This window comes from Molothrus aeneus, chromosome 2, assembly GCF_037042795.1.
Source record: "Molothrus aeneus isolate 106 chromosome 2, BPBGC_Maene_1.0, whole genome shotgun sequence".
NCBI lineage: Eukaryota > Metazoa > Chordata > Aves > Passeriformes > Icteridae > Molothrus > Molothrus aeneus.
In genome coordinates, this window is record NC_089647.1 from 114868652 (window position 1) to 114889164 (window position 20513).

The 20513-nt window shown below is 39.0% G+C and overlaps 1 protein-coding gene across 1 annotated transcript in view; it reads right to left on the minus strand.

Annotated features, from left to right (window-relative positions):
• TTC3 (tetratricopeptide repeat domain 3) overlaps positions 1-20513 on the minus strand; it is a 78294-nt gene that overhangs the window by 39274 nt on the left and 18507 nt on the right. Inside the window, exons 8-15 of the mRNA XM_066545561.1 lie at positions 19191-19276; positions 18583-18677; positions 15829-15891; positions 14276-14330; positions 13490-13652; positions 13352-13397; positions 10821-10947; positions 7207-7264 (exon numbers count right to left, since the gene is read on the minus strand). Coding sequence (XP_066401658.1) covers positions 7207-7264; positions 10821-10947; positions 13352-13397; positions 13490-13652; positions 14276-14330; positions 15829-15891; positions 18583-18677; positions 19191-19276 — 693 coding nt within the window. The remainder of the gene's footprint in view (positions 1-7206; positions 7265-10820; positions 10948-13351; positions 13398-13489; positions 13653-14275; positions 14331-15828; positions 15892-18582; positions 18678-19190; positions 19277-20513) is intronic.

Consider the following 20513-nt stretch of genomic DNA (forward strand, 5'->3'; position numbering starts at 1 on the left):
TCGACTTTTAAGGATGCTTCATCCCACACTAAAAAGGCACAGTCTCAACTTTCGGACATCTGTCCCCCCCATATTTTTCACCCCCTGGGGCCGAGGGGTACCCACACCGAACCCTCTTGGTCCTGAGGCATTGCCTCCCCCTAGAATGCAGTCCCTGTATCACAAGGAAACACGGCTCTGTCCATGGCTACACACAAAGAGTCCAGCAAAAGCCACTCCCTCATCTCTTCCACCTGAGTTCTTCTCTATTTCTCTCGTGGCCCATTTCCTCTTATCACGATCTCTCTTCTCATTCAGCTCCAGGAGGATTAGCATTTGTAAAGTTTCCATCATCCAAGGAAAGGGTTAAAAATCTGAGGCTCTGTCTGTCCAGAACTCCCAGCCGGGCACCTTCTTGCCGCCCCCCGCTTCTCCTTCTCGGCCGGCCACTATTAAATTCCAAGGTGGCACAAGCACAGGCACAGGCACCAGTCTCTGTCTCTCCTGGGGGTGGGGTGGCTGCCCGATGCCTCTCAGTGCTCCTCCACCCTTCCATCCTGCAGGGGCCTTCACCTCCCTTCTGGCCAGGCCCGGCCTACCTCACCCGGCCCCATGGCTTCTTCCCCTGGGCCTACCTCACCCGGCCCCATGGCTTCTTCCCCTGGGCCTACCTCACCCGGCCCCATGGCTTCTTCCCCTGGGCCTACCTCACCCGGCCCCATGGCTTCTTCCCCTGGGCCTACCTCACCCGGCCCCATGGCTTCCCCTGGGCCTACCTCACCCGGCCCCATGGCTTCCCCTGGGCCTACCTCACCCGGCCCCATGGCTTCCCCTGGGCCTACCTCACCCGGCCCCATGGCTTCCCCTGGGCCTACCTCACCCGGCCCCATGGCTTCCCCTGGGCCTACCTCACCCGGCCCCATGGCTTCTTCCCCTGGGCCTACCTCACCCGGCCCCATGGCTTCTTCCCCTGGGCCTACCTCACCCGGCCCCATGGCTTCTTCCCCTGGGCCTACCTCACCCGGCCCCATGGCTTCTTCCCCTGGGCCTACCTCACCCGGCCCCATGGCTTCTTCCCCTGAGCCTACCTCACTGTGCCCCATGGCTTCTTCCCCTGGGCCTACCTCACCCGGCCCCATGGCTTCTTCCCCTGGGCCTACCTCACCCGGCCCCATGGCTTCTTCCCCTGGGCCTACCTCACCCGGCCCCATGGCTTCCCCTGGGCCTACCTCACCCTGCCCCATGGCTTCCCCTGGGCCTACCTCACCCGGCCCCATGGCTTCTTCCCCTGGGCCTACCTCACCCGGCCCCATGGCTTCCCCTGGGCCTACCTCACCCGGCCCCATGGCTTCTTCCCCTGGGCCTACCTCACCCGGCCCCATGGCTTCTTCCCCTGGGCCTACCTCACGCAGCCACATGGCTTCTTCCCCTGGGCCTACCTCACTGTGCCCCATGGCTTCTTCCCCTGGGCCTACCTCACCCTGCCCCATGGCTTCCCCTGGGCCTACCTCACTGGGCTGCATGGCTTCCCCTGGGCCTACCTCACCTGGCCCCATGGCTTCCCCTGGGCCTACCTCACGCAGCCACATGGCTTCCCCTGGGCCTACCTCACCTGGCCCCATGGCTTCCCCTGCCCCGCCCAGCCCGCAGCAGCCAGGCAGGGGAGCTCTGAACCTTTCCCTGACCAGAACCCAGGAGAGCCTGCCAGGGGAGAGCCCTGCTTTAACCCCGTGTTCTCAGAGGCAGATCCCATGTCCCAATGGCCACATTAGGTGCCAATATTGAAATCTGAACATCCATTGGCCTAAGCACAGCATCCCAGAAAACACATTTCCTGTCAAACCACCACAACTGGGGTGGGGACAACCACCAACAAAAAGAAGAACAAGAGGACAACAAGAAGAAGAAAGTGATGCCTCGGGTTTGAGCTTTTCTATTTTTCAGATTCTGTGCTGATTTAGTATGTGGGTCTGAGCTTCGTATTATGGGATGCTGAGCTCTGTGCACAGAGCAGGGAGACAAAACAATTCCTGCTCCAGCTGGGCACCAAGGACAAATGATCCAAATCTCAGCCCCAGAGCACAAACCCCGTGGGCTGGAGAGAGAAAAACAAGCAGGGGGGGACTGCAGGGGCTAAAGCTGGAATGGGACAATGAACTGCAAGATGCAAATGGAGCAGAACTGATCCCAGGGACAGAGCCCGTGCCCGGCCGTGCATTTTGGGGCCATTTTGGTTCATCTTGGGTGCAGCCCTGGCTGGGCTCTGGTGCTGCCCAAGGTGCATCCATGGAGGCCTTTGAATCAATCCCTGCTTTATTCTGTAGCTCTGCCCAGCCTCTGCTCTGGGGCAGCCTGCACAAGGCATCAGAAGCAGAAAATGCTGTTCCTGCCTGCTCTTCCCTGCTCTCTTTTTCATGTGAAATACAAAGCTGAGTTTGGTGCCAGGTACACACAGGCCATGCGTGATATGTCTGGAAACCGACCAAGGGACAGTTATAAAGACGAGTTCTAATAATAACTGAGGAAAGTAAAGCATGGAAGAAGGCCTTTGAACCTACCCTTTGTTTGCAATTAACCTTTATAAGTCTTAAGTTGATTTAGGAGCATTTGAATTAAAGCTTTAAGGATGTTGCTTTTTGACAGGAACTTTCTGCTTGCAGCAAAGATTTAAAGAGTTTTGCAATAATAACCTTTTGAAGTATAATTTTAGAATATTGCTTGTAGAAAGGATCTTTGAAACTATAGCTTTAGAATATATAAAAAGGAAACATGCTTATCTCATGCCTTAACAAAACAGTGAAAAGCAGCTTGAGAAAGGAAGGTGAACATCACCTCAAGGATTTATAGTTTTGAGCAAGGGAAGCTGGACATCACTGTTATGAGATTTATAGGACTTGCAATTAAAAGGTGGACCCACATCTGGAGAGCTGCACTCCACCAGATGGGAGACTCCTTTTGGGATACATCCTGAGAAAAACTAAATCACAATAGTGTATAGAATTGTGATGTAAAAATTTGGAAGAGAAACTGCTGAGAAAGCTGATGAGTACCCCTGTAAATACCTGTAAGCCTCAACTATGGGTGTGCAGTTGGAGGGAAACTTCCCCCACTGTACCCAGCACTGTATGGCTCATACTTTACCAAATTAATTAATAAATTGATTGCTGCTTGAATGTTGGCCTAGTCAAGCTTCTCATTTATAACATTCATCATCACCATCAAGAAGAAGAAAGAGTAAAGGTGTGGGGTTGTTGCTGCTGCTGCTTTGGCCTGGGACTCTGTGGGAGCTTTTACTTCTGCCTCTGCTTGGGACTCCATGCCAGAAAGCTTTAGCACAGACTTTACACTTAGTTTGAAAAGCCAGGTGTCTGCTAAGGAAGGCAGGAGCTTCCCCTAAAATGGAGAATGTAAACCTCCTCTTTCCAAATTATTGTAATTTTGAAATTAAGGAGCTCTCAGGCAAAGCTGTGGGAGCAGGAATAACAGTTTTCTACTAGGGAAGAAAATAAAAATAAAATTTAAAATGCAGTAATACAAAACAGCACTAAGAATTCAAACCTGATACCTTATCAGTCAAAGTGTCAGCAGCAGTCTGATTAAACAGGAGCTGCAGTTTTCTTAGAGTGACAGATGGAGCTCTCTTAAAGCACTGATCTTGTAGAAAAGTGAAGTTTTCTTCTGAAGATCTAGTAGTGCTGGGAATCCAGTAGAGACAAAAGCTGCTCTTCTATTTAGAATTGAGTAAGAAAAGGCTGACTGTGGTGTTCTAAATCCCTGATTATATTTAAATAAAAATCCTTTGTTCCTCCCTCTGGGCAGAGCATCTCACAATAAGATGATGTAACTTTATCAGTTGTACAGTGAAGCCCAACAGCCTATTAAGAAAAGACACCTTTCTAAAAAGAGGGTTAGTTGTAGAAAAGCTAAAGAAAACTGCTCAATTAACAGAAAACAAGTGCCTTACCTTCAACAAATAGTAACAGAATACACACTGCCAGCTGCATCTCCTAACTGCAGAACTCTCAACAACTCACTTAGAACTCTCTGCCTTCAAGACTCATGCAAAAAACAACTTTACCACAACCAGCAGCTGCTCCCGTCTCTCTGAAGACCCAAGAGCCACAGCAAAGTGGACAGAAATGAACTCCAGGAAAGTGGAGTTGAGTTCTCTGGGTGTGTTCAGCACCGAGGATGAGAATGGCTGAATTTTACTGCTTCAGGTTGGGTTGGAAAGTTGGGTTTGGCATCACCTCCTGCAGCTCAAGGCCATTCCCTGGCTCCTGTCCCTCCATCCCTTGTCCCCAGTCCCTCTCAGCTCTCCTGGAGCCCCTTTAGGCCCTGGAAAGGGATTTAAGGTCTCCCTGGAGCCTTCTTCTCTCCAGGCTAAAAAATAACCATTATAAAAGTATTGCTTGAACAAACAATACACTGCAGTATCGGTTATAACCACTTCCATTGGTAATAGATGGATTAAAATCCCTTGCTGTAATCATTATCTCCACCATCTGAAATCCAGGATTTATAATAGATTGATTAAAATCCCTTGCTGTAATCATTATCTCCATCATCATCTGAAATCCAGGATTTATAATAGATGGATTAAAATCCCTTTTCTCTAATCATTATCTCCATCATCATCTGAAATCCAGGATCTATAACAGATGGATTAAAACCCCTTTTCTCTAATCATTATCTCCATCATCATCTGAAATCCAGGATCTATAATAGATGGATTAAAACCCCTTTTCTCTAATCATTATCTCCATCATCATCTGAAATCCAGGATCTATAATAGATGGATTAAAACCCCTTTTCTCTAATCATTATCTCCATCATCATCTGAAATCCAGGATCTATAATAGATTGATTAAAACCCCTTTTCTCTAATCATTATCTCCATCATCATCTGAAATCCAGGATTTATAATAGATGGATTAAAATCCCTTTTCTCTAATCATTATCTCCATCATCATCTGAAATCCAGGATCTATAACAGATGGATTAAAACCCCTTTTCTCTAATCATTATCTCCATCATCATCTGAAATCCAGGATTTATAATAGATTGATTAAAATCCCTTTTCTCTAATCATTATCTCCACCATCTGAAATCCAGGATCTATAATAGATTGATTAAAATCCCTTTTCTCTAATCATTATCTCCATCATCATCTGAAATCCAGGATCTATAATAGATGGATTAAAACCCCTTTTCTCTAATCATTATCTCCATCATCTGAAATCCAGGATCTACAATAGATGGATTAAAGTCCCTTTTCTCTAATCATTATCTCCATCATCTGAAATCCAGGATTTCAGATTTTACTTCTATTTTATTTCTATTTCACTGTTGGAATGCTGGGGGACACAAGGCAGATGATGGACTTTGGGCCTGGTTAACATCAGAGATTTGATAAGGGGATGCCTTGGCAAAAGCAAAGGGAACTTTGAAAATTAGACCTGGACTGCAAGAAGATTCAATCAGACAGGTTCACTGGAAAAAGAAAATCTCAATAAACTCTGCAAGCAAGAGATGCTGTTATATGCATAAATTTGTGTGTGTGATTGTAACCTAATCATTGTAGCACATATTGCTAGTCTCCCTAAAATAGAATATAAGTGTTTGTATCCCACAATAAAATCAGATCCTGATCACCAGCAGGCTCCTCATCTCTCTCCATCACCAACATTTTACCTGTACCCATATTTATTGGTTTATTGGTTAAAAACTCCTTAAAAGGTCTTGTGACCTGAGCCATGCAGTGAAGATGTGAGCTGAACTCACCCTTCCTGCCTGTGCAGAAAATAAGAAAAATAAACCACATCATCAAAAACAATTCAGAGGTCCCATCTTGAATTCATTCAAAAATTCCTCACAACTCACAACCACTTCCATTGTGTAACAGATTGATTAAAATCCCTTTCTCTAATCGTTATCTCCATCATCTGAAATCCAGGATTTATTTTAGCTGGATCAATACCTTGGGTTTGCCATCCTTAATCCTGAGGGACAAACTCCCAGGAAGGATCAGTCCCATCCCTACAAACCTTGGGCACAAACCAGAGCTCAGGTCTGTCACTAAACCTGGCTCCAGTCACACCCAGACTCCTCCTGGAGAAGGGATTTGGGAACCCAGGAGTTCCTCACCCTCCAGGGGACAATTCCTGCCCAAAATCCCATCAAATCCTGCTCTGGAGCCATTCCCTGGGTGCTGTCCCCCCATCCCCAGACCCTCTCCCAGAGCCCCTTTAGGGACTCTGAGCTCTCCCCAAAACCTTTCCAGGCTGAACAATCCCAACTCTCCCAGCCTGTCTTCAGAAAAGAATCAAATTTTCATTTTTGCCTCCATTACCACCTGACATCTTTCCAATAAAAACATCTTGGGATTTCCTGTGCAACCTTCCCCACGTTTTCCCCCTCCCAAGAAATCCTTTAATCCTGCAAGGTGTTCACAAAGCTCTCAAGATCAGGATCCTCCTCCTGCTCATTCAAAAATAATATTTCCTAACACACCTTCAGTGCTTTCCTAAAATCCAATTTTCAGGTGCTCTGTGCTTTAAAATTATTTGAAATATTCCAGGAATGGGGCACCAAAAGCTTCAGACAAGTGAGAGCAGGTGGTAAAAACCCCCAGGAAAAATGAGGGAAGGATTTCCCTTTGAAGCTCAGAACTGCCTGAGCTTCACTTGCAGTGCAGAAAAGGAGCTCTGGCACTGGGGGAGCTTTGGGGAGTGGGAGTTCTCTCTAAAAAATGATTTATTCATTAAAAAAAACCCCAAACACGAACAAGAAACCACACAACTCTGCAAGTCTGCAGCTAAAAATCCACTCTGCTGAATATTTTGTGGCCTCTTCCCTCTTAACCTGCAGAATTATTTTTTGATGGAGCATTTGTTAACCACAAATTAATTGTAAATACTGAAATGCAGAATTCCTGTTTAATTTAAAGCCTGGCTTAGGAGGAGGGAAAGCATTTCCAGCCTGTGGCTCAGACTTTACTCTTTAATTCCAGTTTCAGTTCTGAATTCAGTCAAGGAGATCCAAATCGCAAAAGCATCGAGACAGAAATAGAGAAGTGTCAAAGGAAGAAGTCAAAGTTGATTTGCTTATTGTTGTGGAAATGACAGGAAATTAACTTCTGGTCATTAATTATGGCACAGCAGAGGAAGAAGTGGCTCAGACTTGATAAAAAGCAAAAAAAAAAGCAAAAAAAAAAACCCCACTCACTTGGAGGCTGCTCCAGCGTGGAACCTTTGCCTTCTGCTCTCTGGGGCTCAGTCACCTGCTGGCAAAAACATCAGATTACAAAAGCCAAATCCATCTCCCTGACTGCATTTCAACAAAGCCAAAAAGCCCCAAACCCCTCAGCAAGCACAGCCATGACAAGGTGCTGCATTACCTTCCTCATCAAGAGGCAAAGAAAACCATTTCATTACAAGGGCTTTTCTAATGATTTTCCTCCCAAGTTTGCCTCAACCTCCATTATCCACAAATCTGGCACGGAAACATCGCCCTGAGGAAGCCAAACTCACAGAGAGATTTGCAGCAGACAAGAAAAGCAAAGCCCTGAGCCCATCTGGGGCTTTCCCCAGCCTGTTTTTCTCTGCCAGAAAAGTCCAAAATTTCCATTTCCTGCCCTGCTGCTCTGGTTTCGTTTTTCCCAGGGCCACGTCACAGCCCAGGGCCCTCCCCCTGCTCGGACAGACAAACAGCAGACAAACAGCGCAGCTGGGGCTGCCCTGCTCTGGCTCAAAATCCCAATTATCCACCAGCATCTTCTGCATTCCGCAGCTTCTTTAGAGTGCAATTCATGGGCTAAATTAGAATATGTAAATATGTTATAAATATTTTTATAAGAATAAGAATATATAATATCTATATAATATATTATATATTTATATATTTTTATATTTTATAAACATATAAATATTTTATAAATATATATTTATATAACATAAATATATAAATATATAAATATTTATGTAAATATATATTTACATAATATATTTATATAAATATATAATAATATATTTATAAGAATATATATATAAAAGAATATAGATATATTCTTATACATTTATAGTATATATCTATATAGATGACATATTCATATATCCATATTTAATAGATAATAAATTTAAATGCAATATATTTCTAATCTATAATAATTATAATATGTCTCTAATATATTTATAAGTAATATAATTTATTATAATAGCTTAATGAATATATAAATATATATTTATATATCTATATCATACATGATAATATATATTATAATATAAATGAATAGAATATAATATATTTATAAATAGATTCATAAAATATATTCATAAACTCATTAATACTCAATATATTATAACTATATTATAAAATATTAAATATTAAAATATAATTGAATATTATATCTATATTATATGAATATAACATAATATAATATTATTATATTATAATATATTCATATATTATATTATACGAATATAATATAATATATTCATATAATGTATCTATAATATTATATGTATTTTATAATACAATATAGTATATTGTATAATATTATAATTTTTATAAATGTAAATATATTTATAGTATATTATATTTAAATATATATATATTATATTTATAATACATTATATATATTATAAATACATCCTATAGGATATAAATTGCAATTGATTATCTTACCGTAACGACAGCCAAGACAACAAAAATGCCACAAATATCTCTTTAAATTAATAATGACTTATTACTGATTTTAAATTGAAAAACTTCAAAATAAAATCTAAAAAAATAAAAATAAAAAAAAAAAAAAAGACAACTCTTCCTCCAAGCAACCAACTGAAAATCCCAAATTCTGTGGTGGCTTTGGAAGGAAATATCCCAGGAAAATGCACAATTGCTGAAAGAATTGCAGAGCTGCAGGCACAGCACTGCAGGTGGAATTCCTGCAGTTCCAGCTGAAATTCCTGATATTCTAGATGGAATTCCTGCAATCCTGGATCGAATTCCTGCAGTTCCAGCTGGAATGCCTGTAGTTCCAGGTGGAATTCCTGAAATTCCAGATGGAATTCTTCCTGCAATTCCAGGTGGAATTCCTGCAATTGGAATTCCTGCAGTTCCAGGTGGAATTCCTGCAATCCCAGATGCAATTCCAGATGGAATTCCTGCAGTTCCAGTTGGAATTCCTGATATTCTAGATGCAATTCCTGCAGTTCCAACTGGAATTCCTGATATTCTAGATGGAATTCCTGCAGTTCCAGGTGGAATTCCTGATATTCTAGATGGAATTCCTGCATTTCCAGGTGGAATTCCTGAAGCTCCAGGTGGAATTCCTGCAGTTCCAGCTGGAATTCCTGTAGGAATTCCTGCAATTCCAGGTGCAATTCCTGTAATTTCAGATGCAATTCCTGCAGTTCCAGGTGCAATTCCTGCAATCCTGGATTGAATTCCTGCAATTGGAATTCCTGCAGTTCCAGGTGGAATTCCTGTAGGAACTCCTGCAATTCCAGGTGCAATTCCTGCAATCCTGGATCGAATTCCTGCAGTTCCAGGTGGAATTCCTGCATTTCCAAGTGGAATTCCTGAAGCTCCAGAGGGAATTCCTGCAATTGGAATTCCTGCAGTTCCAGGTGGAATTCCTGTAGGAATTCCTGATATTCCAGATGGAATTCCTGCAGTTCCAGGTGCAATTCCTGATATTCTACATGGAATTCCTGCATTTCCAGGTGGAATTCCTGAAGCTCCAGGTGGAATTCCAGAATTTCCAGATGGAATTCCTGCAGTTCCAGCTGGAATTCCTGTAGGAATTCCTGCAATCCCAGGTGCAATTCCTGCAATCCTGGATCGAATTCCTGCAATTGGAATTCCTGCAGTTCCAGGTGGAATTCCTGTAGGAATTCCTGCAATCCCAGGTGCAATTCCTGCAATCCTGGATCGAATTCCTGCAGTTCCAGGTGGAATTCCTGCATTTCCAAGTGGAATTCCTGAAGCTCCAGGGGGAATTCCTGCAATTGGAATTCCTGCATTTCCAGGTGGAATTCCTGTAGGAATTCCTGATATTCCAGATGGAATTCCTGCAGTTCCAGGTGCAATTCCTGATATTCTAGATGGAATTCCTGCAGTTCCAGGTGGAATTCCTGAAGCTCCAGGTGGAATTCCAGAATTTCCAGATGGAATTCCTGCAGTTCCAGCTGGAATTCCTGTAGGAATTCCTGCAATCCCAGGTGCAATTCCTGTAATTTCAGATGCAATTCCTGCAGTTCCAGGTGCAATTCCTGCAATCCTGGATCGAATTCCTGCAATTGGAATTCCTGCAGTTCCAGGTGGAATTCCTGTAGGAATTCCTGCAATTCCAGGTGCAATTCCTGCAATCCTGGAGCAAATTCCTGCAGTTCCAGGTGCAATTCCTGCATTTCCAGGTGGAATTCCTGAAGCTCCAGAGGGAATTCCTGCAATTGGAATTCCTGCAGTTCCAGGTGCAATTCCTGATATTCTAGATGGAATTCCTGCAGTTCCAGGTGGAATTCCTGAAGCTCCAGGTGGAATTCCAGAATTTCCAGATGGAATTCCTGCAGTTCCAGCTGGAATTCCTGTAGGAATTCCTGCAATCCCAGGTGCAATTCCTGCAATCCTGGATCGAATTCCTGCAATTGGAATTCCTGCAGTTCCAGGTGGAATTCCTGTAGGAATTCCTGCAATCCCAGGTGCAATTCCTGCAATCCTGGATCGAATTCCTGCAATTGGAATTCCTGCAGTTCCAGGTGGAATTCCTGTAGGAATTCCTGATATTCCAGATGGAATTCCTGCAGTTCCAGGTGCAATTCCCGCGTTTCCAGCTGTACCTTGTCTGTCTCCTGGTTTTCAGCCCCCTGGGGCTGTTTGGGCTCATCCTGGCTCCTCTTCCTCTCCTTTTCTGCCCCTTTCTGCTCCTGGGAAGTTCCTGGAGCAGATTTTGAGGAAGTGCAGTCCCTGATGTGGAAAAACAGAGAATTCCTGGGTTTTTCCCCATGTTTTAGACAAATATACCATGAAAAAACCGGATTAATAAAAATTAATCTCACCCCTCTTGGAGGAGTGTAATCCCATAAATATATAACATATATTCATTTATATAGAATATAAAATAATAATTTATATCTATTATAAATATAGAAACGTAAAGGATTTCATCAGGCTTTTTTTACAGCTCCAAACTTGTGCAAAGATGCAGCAACAGCAAAAAAAAATCCACAAATAAAACCATTTAATAAAATAATAAGATAATAAAATAATTTTAAAAAACACCTCAATTTTCTACAAAAATTGGAACTGAATGACTAAATTTATATATTTAGAAGTTAAATAATAATGGGAATTAATTGTTAAAAATGCCCTGGCCCCACACTGCTTTGGATGCTGAAGTTTATAGAGTTCATAGAAATCCTCAGCACTTCTGATCAATTTATTAATTCTGGTTTTATTTCCTGATGGACAACAAAATTTATGCAATATCTGCATGATGTAGCACTTAATCATAATTTTAAAAAAATCTATTTTAAAATCTATTAAAAATCTATTAAAAATCAGTTAGAAATCAATGAATTAAATCAATGAATTAAATCAATGAACTAAATCAATGAATTAAATCAATGAACTAAATCAATGAATTAAATCCACAAGAAATCAATTTAAAATGAACCAAAAAAATTGCTAATTTTTTTAAAGAATCACTTAAAAATCAGTAAAAAATCAACTAAAAAATCAACAAAAAAATCAAGGAAAAAATCAAGGAAAAAAATCAACGAAAAAAATCAAGGAAAAAAATCAACGAAAAAAATCAATTTAAAACAAACAAACAAACAAAAAATTGCCATTTTTTTTAAATCAACGAAAAAGCAACAAAAAAATCAATGAAAAATCAATTTCAAATGAAGCAAAAAACATTGCTCATTTTTTAAAGAATCAACGAAAAATCAACGAAATTCAACCAAAAATCAACCAAAAAAATCAATGAAAAACCAATTAAAAACGAACCAAAAAACATTGCCAATTTTTTAAAAGATCAATGAAAAATCAATTTTAAAAATCAATGAAAAAGGAACAAAAAATGAACAGAAAAAAATCAATGAAAAATCAATGAAAAATCAATTTAGAATGAATGAGAAAAAATCACTAATTTTTAAAAAATCAACGAAAAATCAACGAAAAATCAACGAAAAATCTACCAAAAATCAACAAAAAAATCAACCAAAATTCAATCAACCAAAAATCAACCAAAATTCAACCGAAATTCAACCGAAATTCAACCGAAATTCAACCAAAAAATCAACCGAAAATCAACGGAAAATCAACCAAAAATCAACCAAAACTCAACCGAAAAATCAACCGAAAATCAACCAAAATTCAACCAAAAAATCAACCTAAAATCAACCAAAATTCAACCAAAAAATCAACCAAAAAATCAACCGAAAAATCAACCAAAAAATCAACCAAAAAATCAACCAAAAATCAACCAAAAATCAACCGAAAATCAACCGAAATTCAACCAAAAAACAACCGAAAATCAACCGAAAATCAACCGAAATTCAACCAAAATTCAACCAAAAAATCAACCAAAAATTCAACCAAAAATCTACCAAAAAATCAACCAAAAATCAACGAAAAATCAACCAAAAATTCAACCAAAAAATCAACCAAAAATTCAACCAAAAATCAACCTAAAATTCAACCAAAAAAATCAACTAAAAATTCAACCGAAATTCAACCGAAATTCAACCGAAAATCAACCAAAAAATCAACCAAAAATCAACCCAAAAATCAATTGAAAATCAACCGAAAATCAACCGAAAATCAGCCGAAAATCAGCCGAAAATCAACAAAAAATCAACCAAAAATCAACCAAAAATCAACCAAAAATCAACCGAAAATCAACCGAAATTCAACCGAAATTCAACCGAAATTCAACCGAAATTCAACCGAAATTCAACCGAAAATCAACCGAAAATCAACCGAAAATCAACCGAAAATCAACCAAAAACTCAACCAAAATCTCAACCAAAATCTCAACCAAAAATCAACCAAAAATCAACCAAAATTCAACCAAAATTCAACCAAAATTCAACCAAAATTCAACCAAAAATCAACCGAAAAAGCAACCCAAATTCAACCAAAATTCAACCGAAAAAGCAACCCAAATTCAACCAAAATTCAACCCAAATTCAACCCAAATTCAACCCAAATTCAACCCAAATTCAACCCAATTTCAACCCAATTTCAACCCAATTTCAACCCAATTTCAACCCAATTTCAACCCAATTTCAACCCAATTTCAACCCAAATTCAACCCAAATTCAACCCAAATTCAACCCAAATTCACCCCAAACGACCCCCTTACTTTTTCTCTTGCAGAGGCTTCCTCGCCCTGTGTTTCTGTTCCGCCCCTACAGTAAAAGCCAGAACAGGAGGAATTAAAAGCCACCCCGAGCTCCCTGAGCACAGGGGCGCAGCTGAGCCCTCAGCAGGGAGGGATTACCCTGCGTGTCCTGGGAGCTCTTCCTCAGTTTCTCGTTCTGCTGGATGAGCTCCTTGATCCCCTCGGCGCTGTTCTGGCACAGCTTCTGCGCCTTCTCGTTGGCCACCAGGGCCAGCTCAGCCTTGCCCAGCAGGGCCAGGGCTTTGCAGTAGTGGTAGTGACCCTAGGACAAAAGAAAGAATAATAAAAAAGTAAATGAAATCAGGATTTTAAGGTTTTAGCCACACTAAGGAGAGGAGGATTTAATAGGAAATCTTGCTGCAGTAGCAGCAAAAAAGGTGAATTTTGTGTAATCCAGCGAGTGAGCTGCTGTCAGCTGATGAAAAATCAGATTTGAACTGCAACAGGGATAAGTCATTGGGAAAAAAGGAAATTTGGGTGGTTTTTTTTTTTGCTTTCTCTGCTTTGGAAAAGAGCAAATTTGCTTTTTCTTCTCTAATCTCAGTCACTTTCAATGTTGTAAGTATCTGTTGTTTATTCTCCTTCAGGCCAGGAATATTGGCAAATACCTGTTGGCCATTAACCAGGAGTTTTCTATGTATCTAAATGCACTTTTTGAAGTATTCTGATAACGCCCAGCATAATAAACATTTTGTTCTGTCTTGACACATGCCAAGCACCTCAAAATAACATTTTAAACCTAAAAACCCAAGCAAAATGCACTTGGCAGAATCCTCAGCCCACAAAGCTCTGTGTCCATTCATTAAAAATCAGCTCTGGGTTCTCCTCTTGCTCTAAAATGCCAAAAAAAATAAAATAAAATTTTGGAATGTGCAAGAAACCAACCTTTGGCCAGTCAGGCTTGAGAACTATGGCTCTTTTTCCATCAAGGACAGCTCTCCTGAGAGAAAGGGAGGGGAAAGAAGAGGAATTTGTAATTTATAGCTTTATACGTTATATATATATAAAATAATAATATAATATTATATATATATATAATTATATATAATTAAATATAATTATATTCTATATATATTATATAAATATATAATATATAAACATACAATATATAAAATAAATATTTATAATATATAGCATATATATAAAATATGTATATATGATATATAAGATATGTATAATATATAAGATATATATGTATGTATATTTTTATATATATATGTACGTATGTATATTTTATATATATATATATATTTATATATATATATTAAAAAAAAAAAATATATATATATATATATATATTTAAAAATCTCCAGGCTGGTGTAAAAATAAATAAAATAAATATACAAATAACATAAATTTAAAAAAAAAACCAAAATAATAAAAATACAAATAAATACAAAAAACCCATCATAAACAGAAATCTAATATATGAGAATATAAAAATTAAAAATCGATTAAAATAAATAAATAAATAAATATTTGTTAATTAATTAATGAAATAAATAAATAAAATAAAAATGGAACAGCAGCTCATATGGAAATTATGAAATGGTTTGGGTTTTTTTCCCAAACTATGGAAAGGTTTGGGTTTTTTTCCCAAACTATGGAATGGTTTGGGGTTTTTTCGAAACTATGGAATGGTTTGGGGTTTTTTTCCCAAACTATGGAATGGTCTGGGGTTTTTTTCCCAAACTATGGAATGGTTTGGGATTTTTTTTCCAAACTATGGAATGGTTTGGGGTTTTTTTCCCAAACTATGGAATGGTTTGGGATTTTTTTTCCAAACTATGGAATGGTTTGGGGTTTTTTTCCCAAACTATGGAATGGTTTGGGATTTTTTTTCCAAACTATGGAATGGTTTGGGGTTTTTTCCCAAACTATGGAATGGTTTGGGATTTTTTTTCCAAACTATGGAATGGTTTGGGGTTTTTTTCCCAAACTATGGAATGGTTTGGGATTTTTTTTCCAAACTATGGAATGGTTTGGGGTTTTTTTCCCAAACTATGGAATGGTTTGGGATTTTTTTTCCAAACTATGGAATGGTTTGGGGTTTTTTCCCAAACTATGGAATGGTTTGGGGTTTTTTCCCAAACTATGGAATGGTTTGGGTTTTTTTTCCCCAAACTATGGAATGGTTTGGGTTTTTTTTCCCCGAGTATGAAATGGTTTGGGGTTTTTCTCCAAACTATGGAATGGTTTGGGGTTTCAAAGGGCCTCAAATCCCCCCCAGTTCCACCCCAAAATGAGCGGGGCCACCTTGCACCACCCCCAGGCTGCTCCAAGAACAAACCCAAAGTGGCCATAAACCCTTCCAGGGATCCATAACCACACCCAACTGCAGCCACACAACCAGAAACAACGTTTAGGGCTTTAGAAAATGGAATTTATTCCAAATGCATTCCCTTTTCTGCAAGCAGCTCAGCCCAGGGCTCACTCACCCGTATTGCCTGGTGAGAATGAAGCACAGAGCTCGGTTCCCATACAGCAGGTGGTTGGTAGGGCTGGGAAAAATAACATTATCAAGGGTTAATAATGGTTATTGCTACTGGAATCACCAGGGAGAAGGGAGAAAATGGGATTTTCACCAGATCTGCCTGCAAAAAACTCCACGCAGAAAACCCCGTGGGTTTATTTGTTCATTAGAACTGGGGGATCATTTCTACGGTTTGGGGCCATCAATGCAACTTCCAATTGGTTAATCATGGCTATTCCTATTGAAAACCTTAGGGAGAAGGAAAAAAAATTGAATTTTCATCAGATTTGCCTGCAAAAATTCCACACAGAAACTCCCATGGGTTTATATGGGAATGTTCATTGTAATTGTGGGATCATTTGTAAGTTTTGGGGCCATCAATGCAACTTCCAATCAATTCAAATTATTCTCAGCCAGCTCAGAGTTAATAGTGGCTATTCCTATTGAAAACCTTAAGGAGAAGGAAAAAAATGGGATCTTCACAAGATTTGCTTGCAAAAGAGAAGAAAAAATTGAATTTTCATCAGATTTGCCTGCAAAAACTCCACACAGAAAACCCCATGGGTTTATATGGGAATGTTCATTGTAATTGTGGGATCATTTGCAAGTTTTGGGGCCATTCATGCAACTTCAAAATAATTCAAATTATTCTGAGCCAGCTCAGACTTAATCATGGCTATTCCTACTGAAAACCTTAAGGAGAAGGAAAAAATTTGAATTTTCACCAGATTTCCTTGCAAATGAGAAGAAAAAATTGAATTTTCACCAGATTTGCCTGCAAAAACTCCACACAGAAAACCCCATGGGTTTAAATGGGAATGTCCATTAGAATTGTGGGATCATTTGTAAGTTTTGGGGCCATCAATGCAACTTCCTATTAATTCAAATTATTCTCAGCCAGCTCAGAGTTACTGAAAACCTTAAGGAGAAGGAAAAAATTTGAATTTTCACCAGATTTGCTTGCAAAGAAGAAGAAGAAAAAATTGAATTTTTCACCAGATTTGCCTGCAAAAACTCCACACAGAAACTCCCATGGGTTTATATGGGAATGTTCATTAGAATTGTGGGATCATTTGCAAGTTTTGGGGCCATCAATGCAACTTCCAATTAGTTAATAAAAACTATTCCTACTAAAATCCCTAAGAAGGAAAATATAAAAAGGGATTTTCACCAGATTTGCCTGCAAGAACTCCACACAGAAAACCCCATGGGTTTACAAGTTGTCACTGGGAATATTCATTAGAATTGGGGAATCTTAGATAAGATTGGGGGCCATCAATGCAACTTCCAATTAGTTAATAATGGCTGCTCCTCCTGAAATCCCTAAGGAGATGGAAAAAAATTGGATTTTTACCAGATCTGCCTGAAAAAATTCCAGACAGAAAACCCCATTGGTTTGCATGGCAATGCTCATTGTAATTGTGGGATCATTGGTAAGTTTTGGGGCCATCAATGCAACTTCCTATTAATTTGAATTATTCTCAGCCAGTTCAGAGTTAATCATGGCTATTCCTACTGAAAACCTTAAGGAGAAGGAAAAAATTTGAATTTTCACCAGATTTCCTTGCAAATGAGAAGAAAAAATTGAATTTTTCACCAGATTTGCCTGCAAAAACTCCACACAGAAACTCCCAGGGGTTTAAATGGGAATGTCCATTAGAATTGTGGGATCATTTGCAAGTTTTGGGGCCATTAATTCCAATTATTCTCATCCTGCTGTTAAAAGCAGCCCAGCCCTGCAGCTCCTGGAAACCACACGACCTCCTCTGCACCAGCCCCAGGATTTCCTGTTTTTCTACCCAGTTCTGCTTTTCCCTTCCTGGCCTTGCCACAATTTTGCAAGAAGGGTGAAATCAGCTCAAATGTGGGACCAAAACCCCTCCTGCCATGTGGCATTTATGGGGATTCAAATGGATTTATTCCCAGAATATTGGAAATTAATTGATTAAAATGAATTGTACATGATGAGATGTTGGTGTAGATAAAAGGGAGGGGAAATAAATCAAAAATCCTGATCCTTTGCAGGGCATAATTGTAAAGCTACAGAGTTCAAAAAATGAAAAAAATCCAACTCTTGGCACAAGGGGGTTTTGTGGAAAGTGGGATTTTATCAATTTTCCTGCATTTTAGGGACACCTGGATGAGTAAAATCAGCATTTTCATGAGCACAGCCCCAATGGTGAACACACCAACCCTGCTGACACTCCAAGGGAAGGGGAAAAATGCCCTAAAAATTCCCATTTCATCCCTTTCTCCCTTCTCCAGAGCCTTTCAGGAAGAAACTGAACAAAGGTTTCACAAAGCCTGAGAGCTGCCAAGAACAGGCAGTGAAATATTGGCTCTTTGCTCCTTTTGCATCATGGGAATAAAGAGAAATAATGATAAATATTGGCAACATTTGCAAGAGCATTTCGAGGGCAAACACCCAAAGTGCCTGCTCTTGGTTGTCCACACCAAAGAATTAAAAGAATTTTTAAATTATTGGAAGAATTGATTTAAAATAATTTATTTTTCTTGCAGGCTTGCTCCTCTTCTTCTTGGCCATTTGAAGCCCTAAAAGGACTTTTGGAGCAGAAAAAAAACAACTAAAAAAATAGAATTAAAATGGGTTAGAGGGCTTTTTTTAAAAATTAGGCATCATTTGGCCTCTAATTCAAGTGGCTGATGCAAAATTGCACAAAATGAGGAGAAATGGGAAGAAGTTGAGCTCAGTTCTTACCAAAACTCGATGGCTTTGGTGTAGGACATGATGGCAGAGCCCAGGGCTCCCTGGGAAAATTCTGTATTTCCTCTCTGCTTCATGGCTTCACTCTTCTGTGGGACCAGGAAAAAAACAATTTATGCACCAAATTCATTCAATTCAGCAGTGTAAAAGTCATCATTTCATCTAAGTGGGACAGGCAAAAACAATTTGTGCACTAAACTCCTTAAATTCAGCAGTATAAAGATCATTATTTCATGCAAGTGGGACCAGAACAGAAAATTTATGCACTAAACTCCTTAAATTCAGCAATGCAAAGGTCATTATTTCATGTAAGTGGGACCAGGAACAGAGAATTTATCCACCACATTTTCTCCACCACATTTTCTGTCCTGGCCCCACTTACATGAAATAATGACCTTGACACTGCTGAATTTAAGGAGTTTAGTGGATAAACTCCTTGAATCCAGCAGTGTAAAAGTCATTATTTCATGTAGTAAAGGGAATTTTTGATGTCAGAATTAAACACTTGAGCTTTTGAAATATTTCTCTTCAATAATTGGGTTTTTTTAACAGTCAGAACCCCCCTAAAAATGCCCCAAACAAACCCTGAGAGCTTCTCTCACCTTCCTGGAGCTCTCACAGGTCCGAGCTCGGAGTTCTGCCACTAAATCATAATCCTCCAGTGCCACCTTGGTGATGTAACGTTTCCCTGGGGAGGAAATTCAGGGGAGCACGGAGGGTGAAGAAATTCCCACTAAAAAAATTCCCACTAAAAAAAATTCCCACTAAAAAAAATTCCCACTAAAAAAAAATTCCCACTAAAAAAAAAAATCCCACTAAAAAAAAAATCCCGCTAAAAAAAATCCCGCTAAAAAAAATCCCACTAAAAAAATCCCACTAAAAAAAAAATTCCACTAAAAAAAAATCCCGCTAAAAAAAATTCCCACTAAAAAAAATTCCCACTAAAAAAAATCCCACTAAAAAAATCCCGCTAAAAAAAATCCCGCTAAAAAAATCCCGCTAAAAAAAATTCCCACTAAAAAAAATCCCACTAAAATAATCCCGCTAAAAAAAAATCCCACTAAAAAAAATCCCGCTTAAAAAAAATCCCACTAAAAAAAAATCCCACTAAAAAAAATCCCACTAAAAAAATCCCACTAAAAAAATCCCACTAAAAAAATTCCACTAAAAAAAAATCCCGCTAAAAAAAATTCCCACTAAAAAAAATTCCCACTAAAAAAAATCCCACTAAAAAAATCCCGCTAAAAAAAATCCCGCTAAAAAAATCCCGCTAAAAAAAATTCCCACTAAAAAAAATCCCACTAAAATAATCCCGCTAAAAAAAAATCCCACTAAAAAAAATCCCGCTTAAAAAAAATCCCACTAAAAAAAAATCCCACTAAAAAAAATCCCACTAAAAAAATCCCACTAAAAAAATCCCACTAAAAAAAAATCTCACTAAAAAAAAATCCCACTAAAAAAAATCCCACTAAAAAAAAAATCCCGCTAAAAAAATTCCCACTAAAAAAAAAAATTCCCACAAAAAAAATCCCACTAAAAAAAAATTCCCACTAAAAAAAATCCCACTAAAAAAAAATTCCCACTAAAAAAAAATCCCACTAAAAAAAAATTCCCATTAAAAAAAATCGCACTAAAAAAAATCCCACTAAAAAAAAATCCCACTAAAAAAAAATTCCCACAAAAAAAAATTCCCACAAAAAAAAATTCCCACAAAAAAAAAATTCCCACAAAAAAAAATTCCCACAAAAAAAAATTCCCGCTAAAAAAAAATTCCCACAAAAAAAAATTCCCGCTAAAAAAAAATCCCACTAAAGAAATTCCCACTAAAAAAAAATTCCCGCTAAAAAAAATCCCGCTAAAAAAAAAATCCCACTAAATAAAATCCCACTAAAAAAATCTCACTAAAAAAAAATCCCACTAAAAAA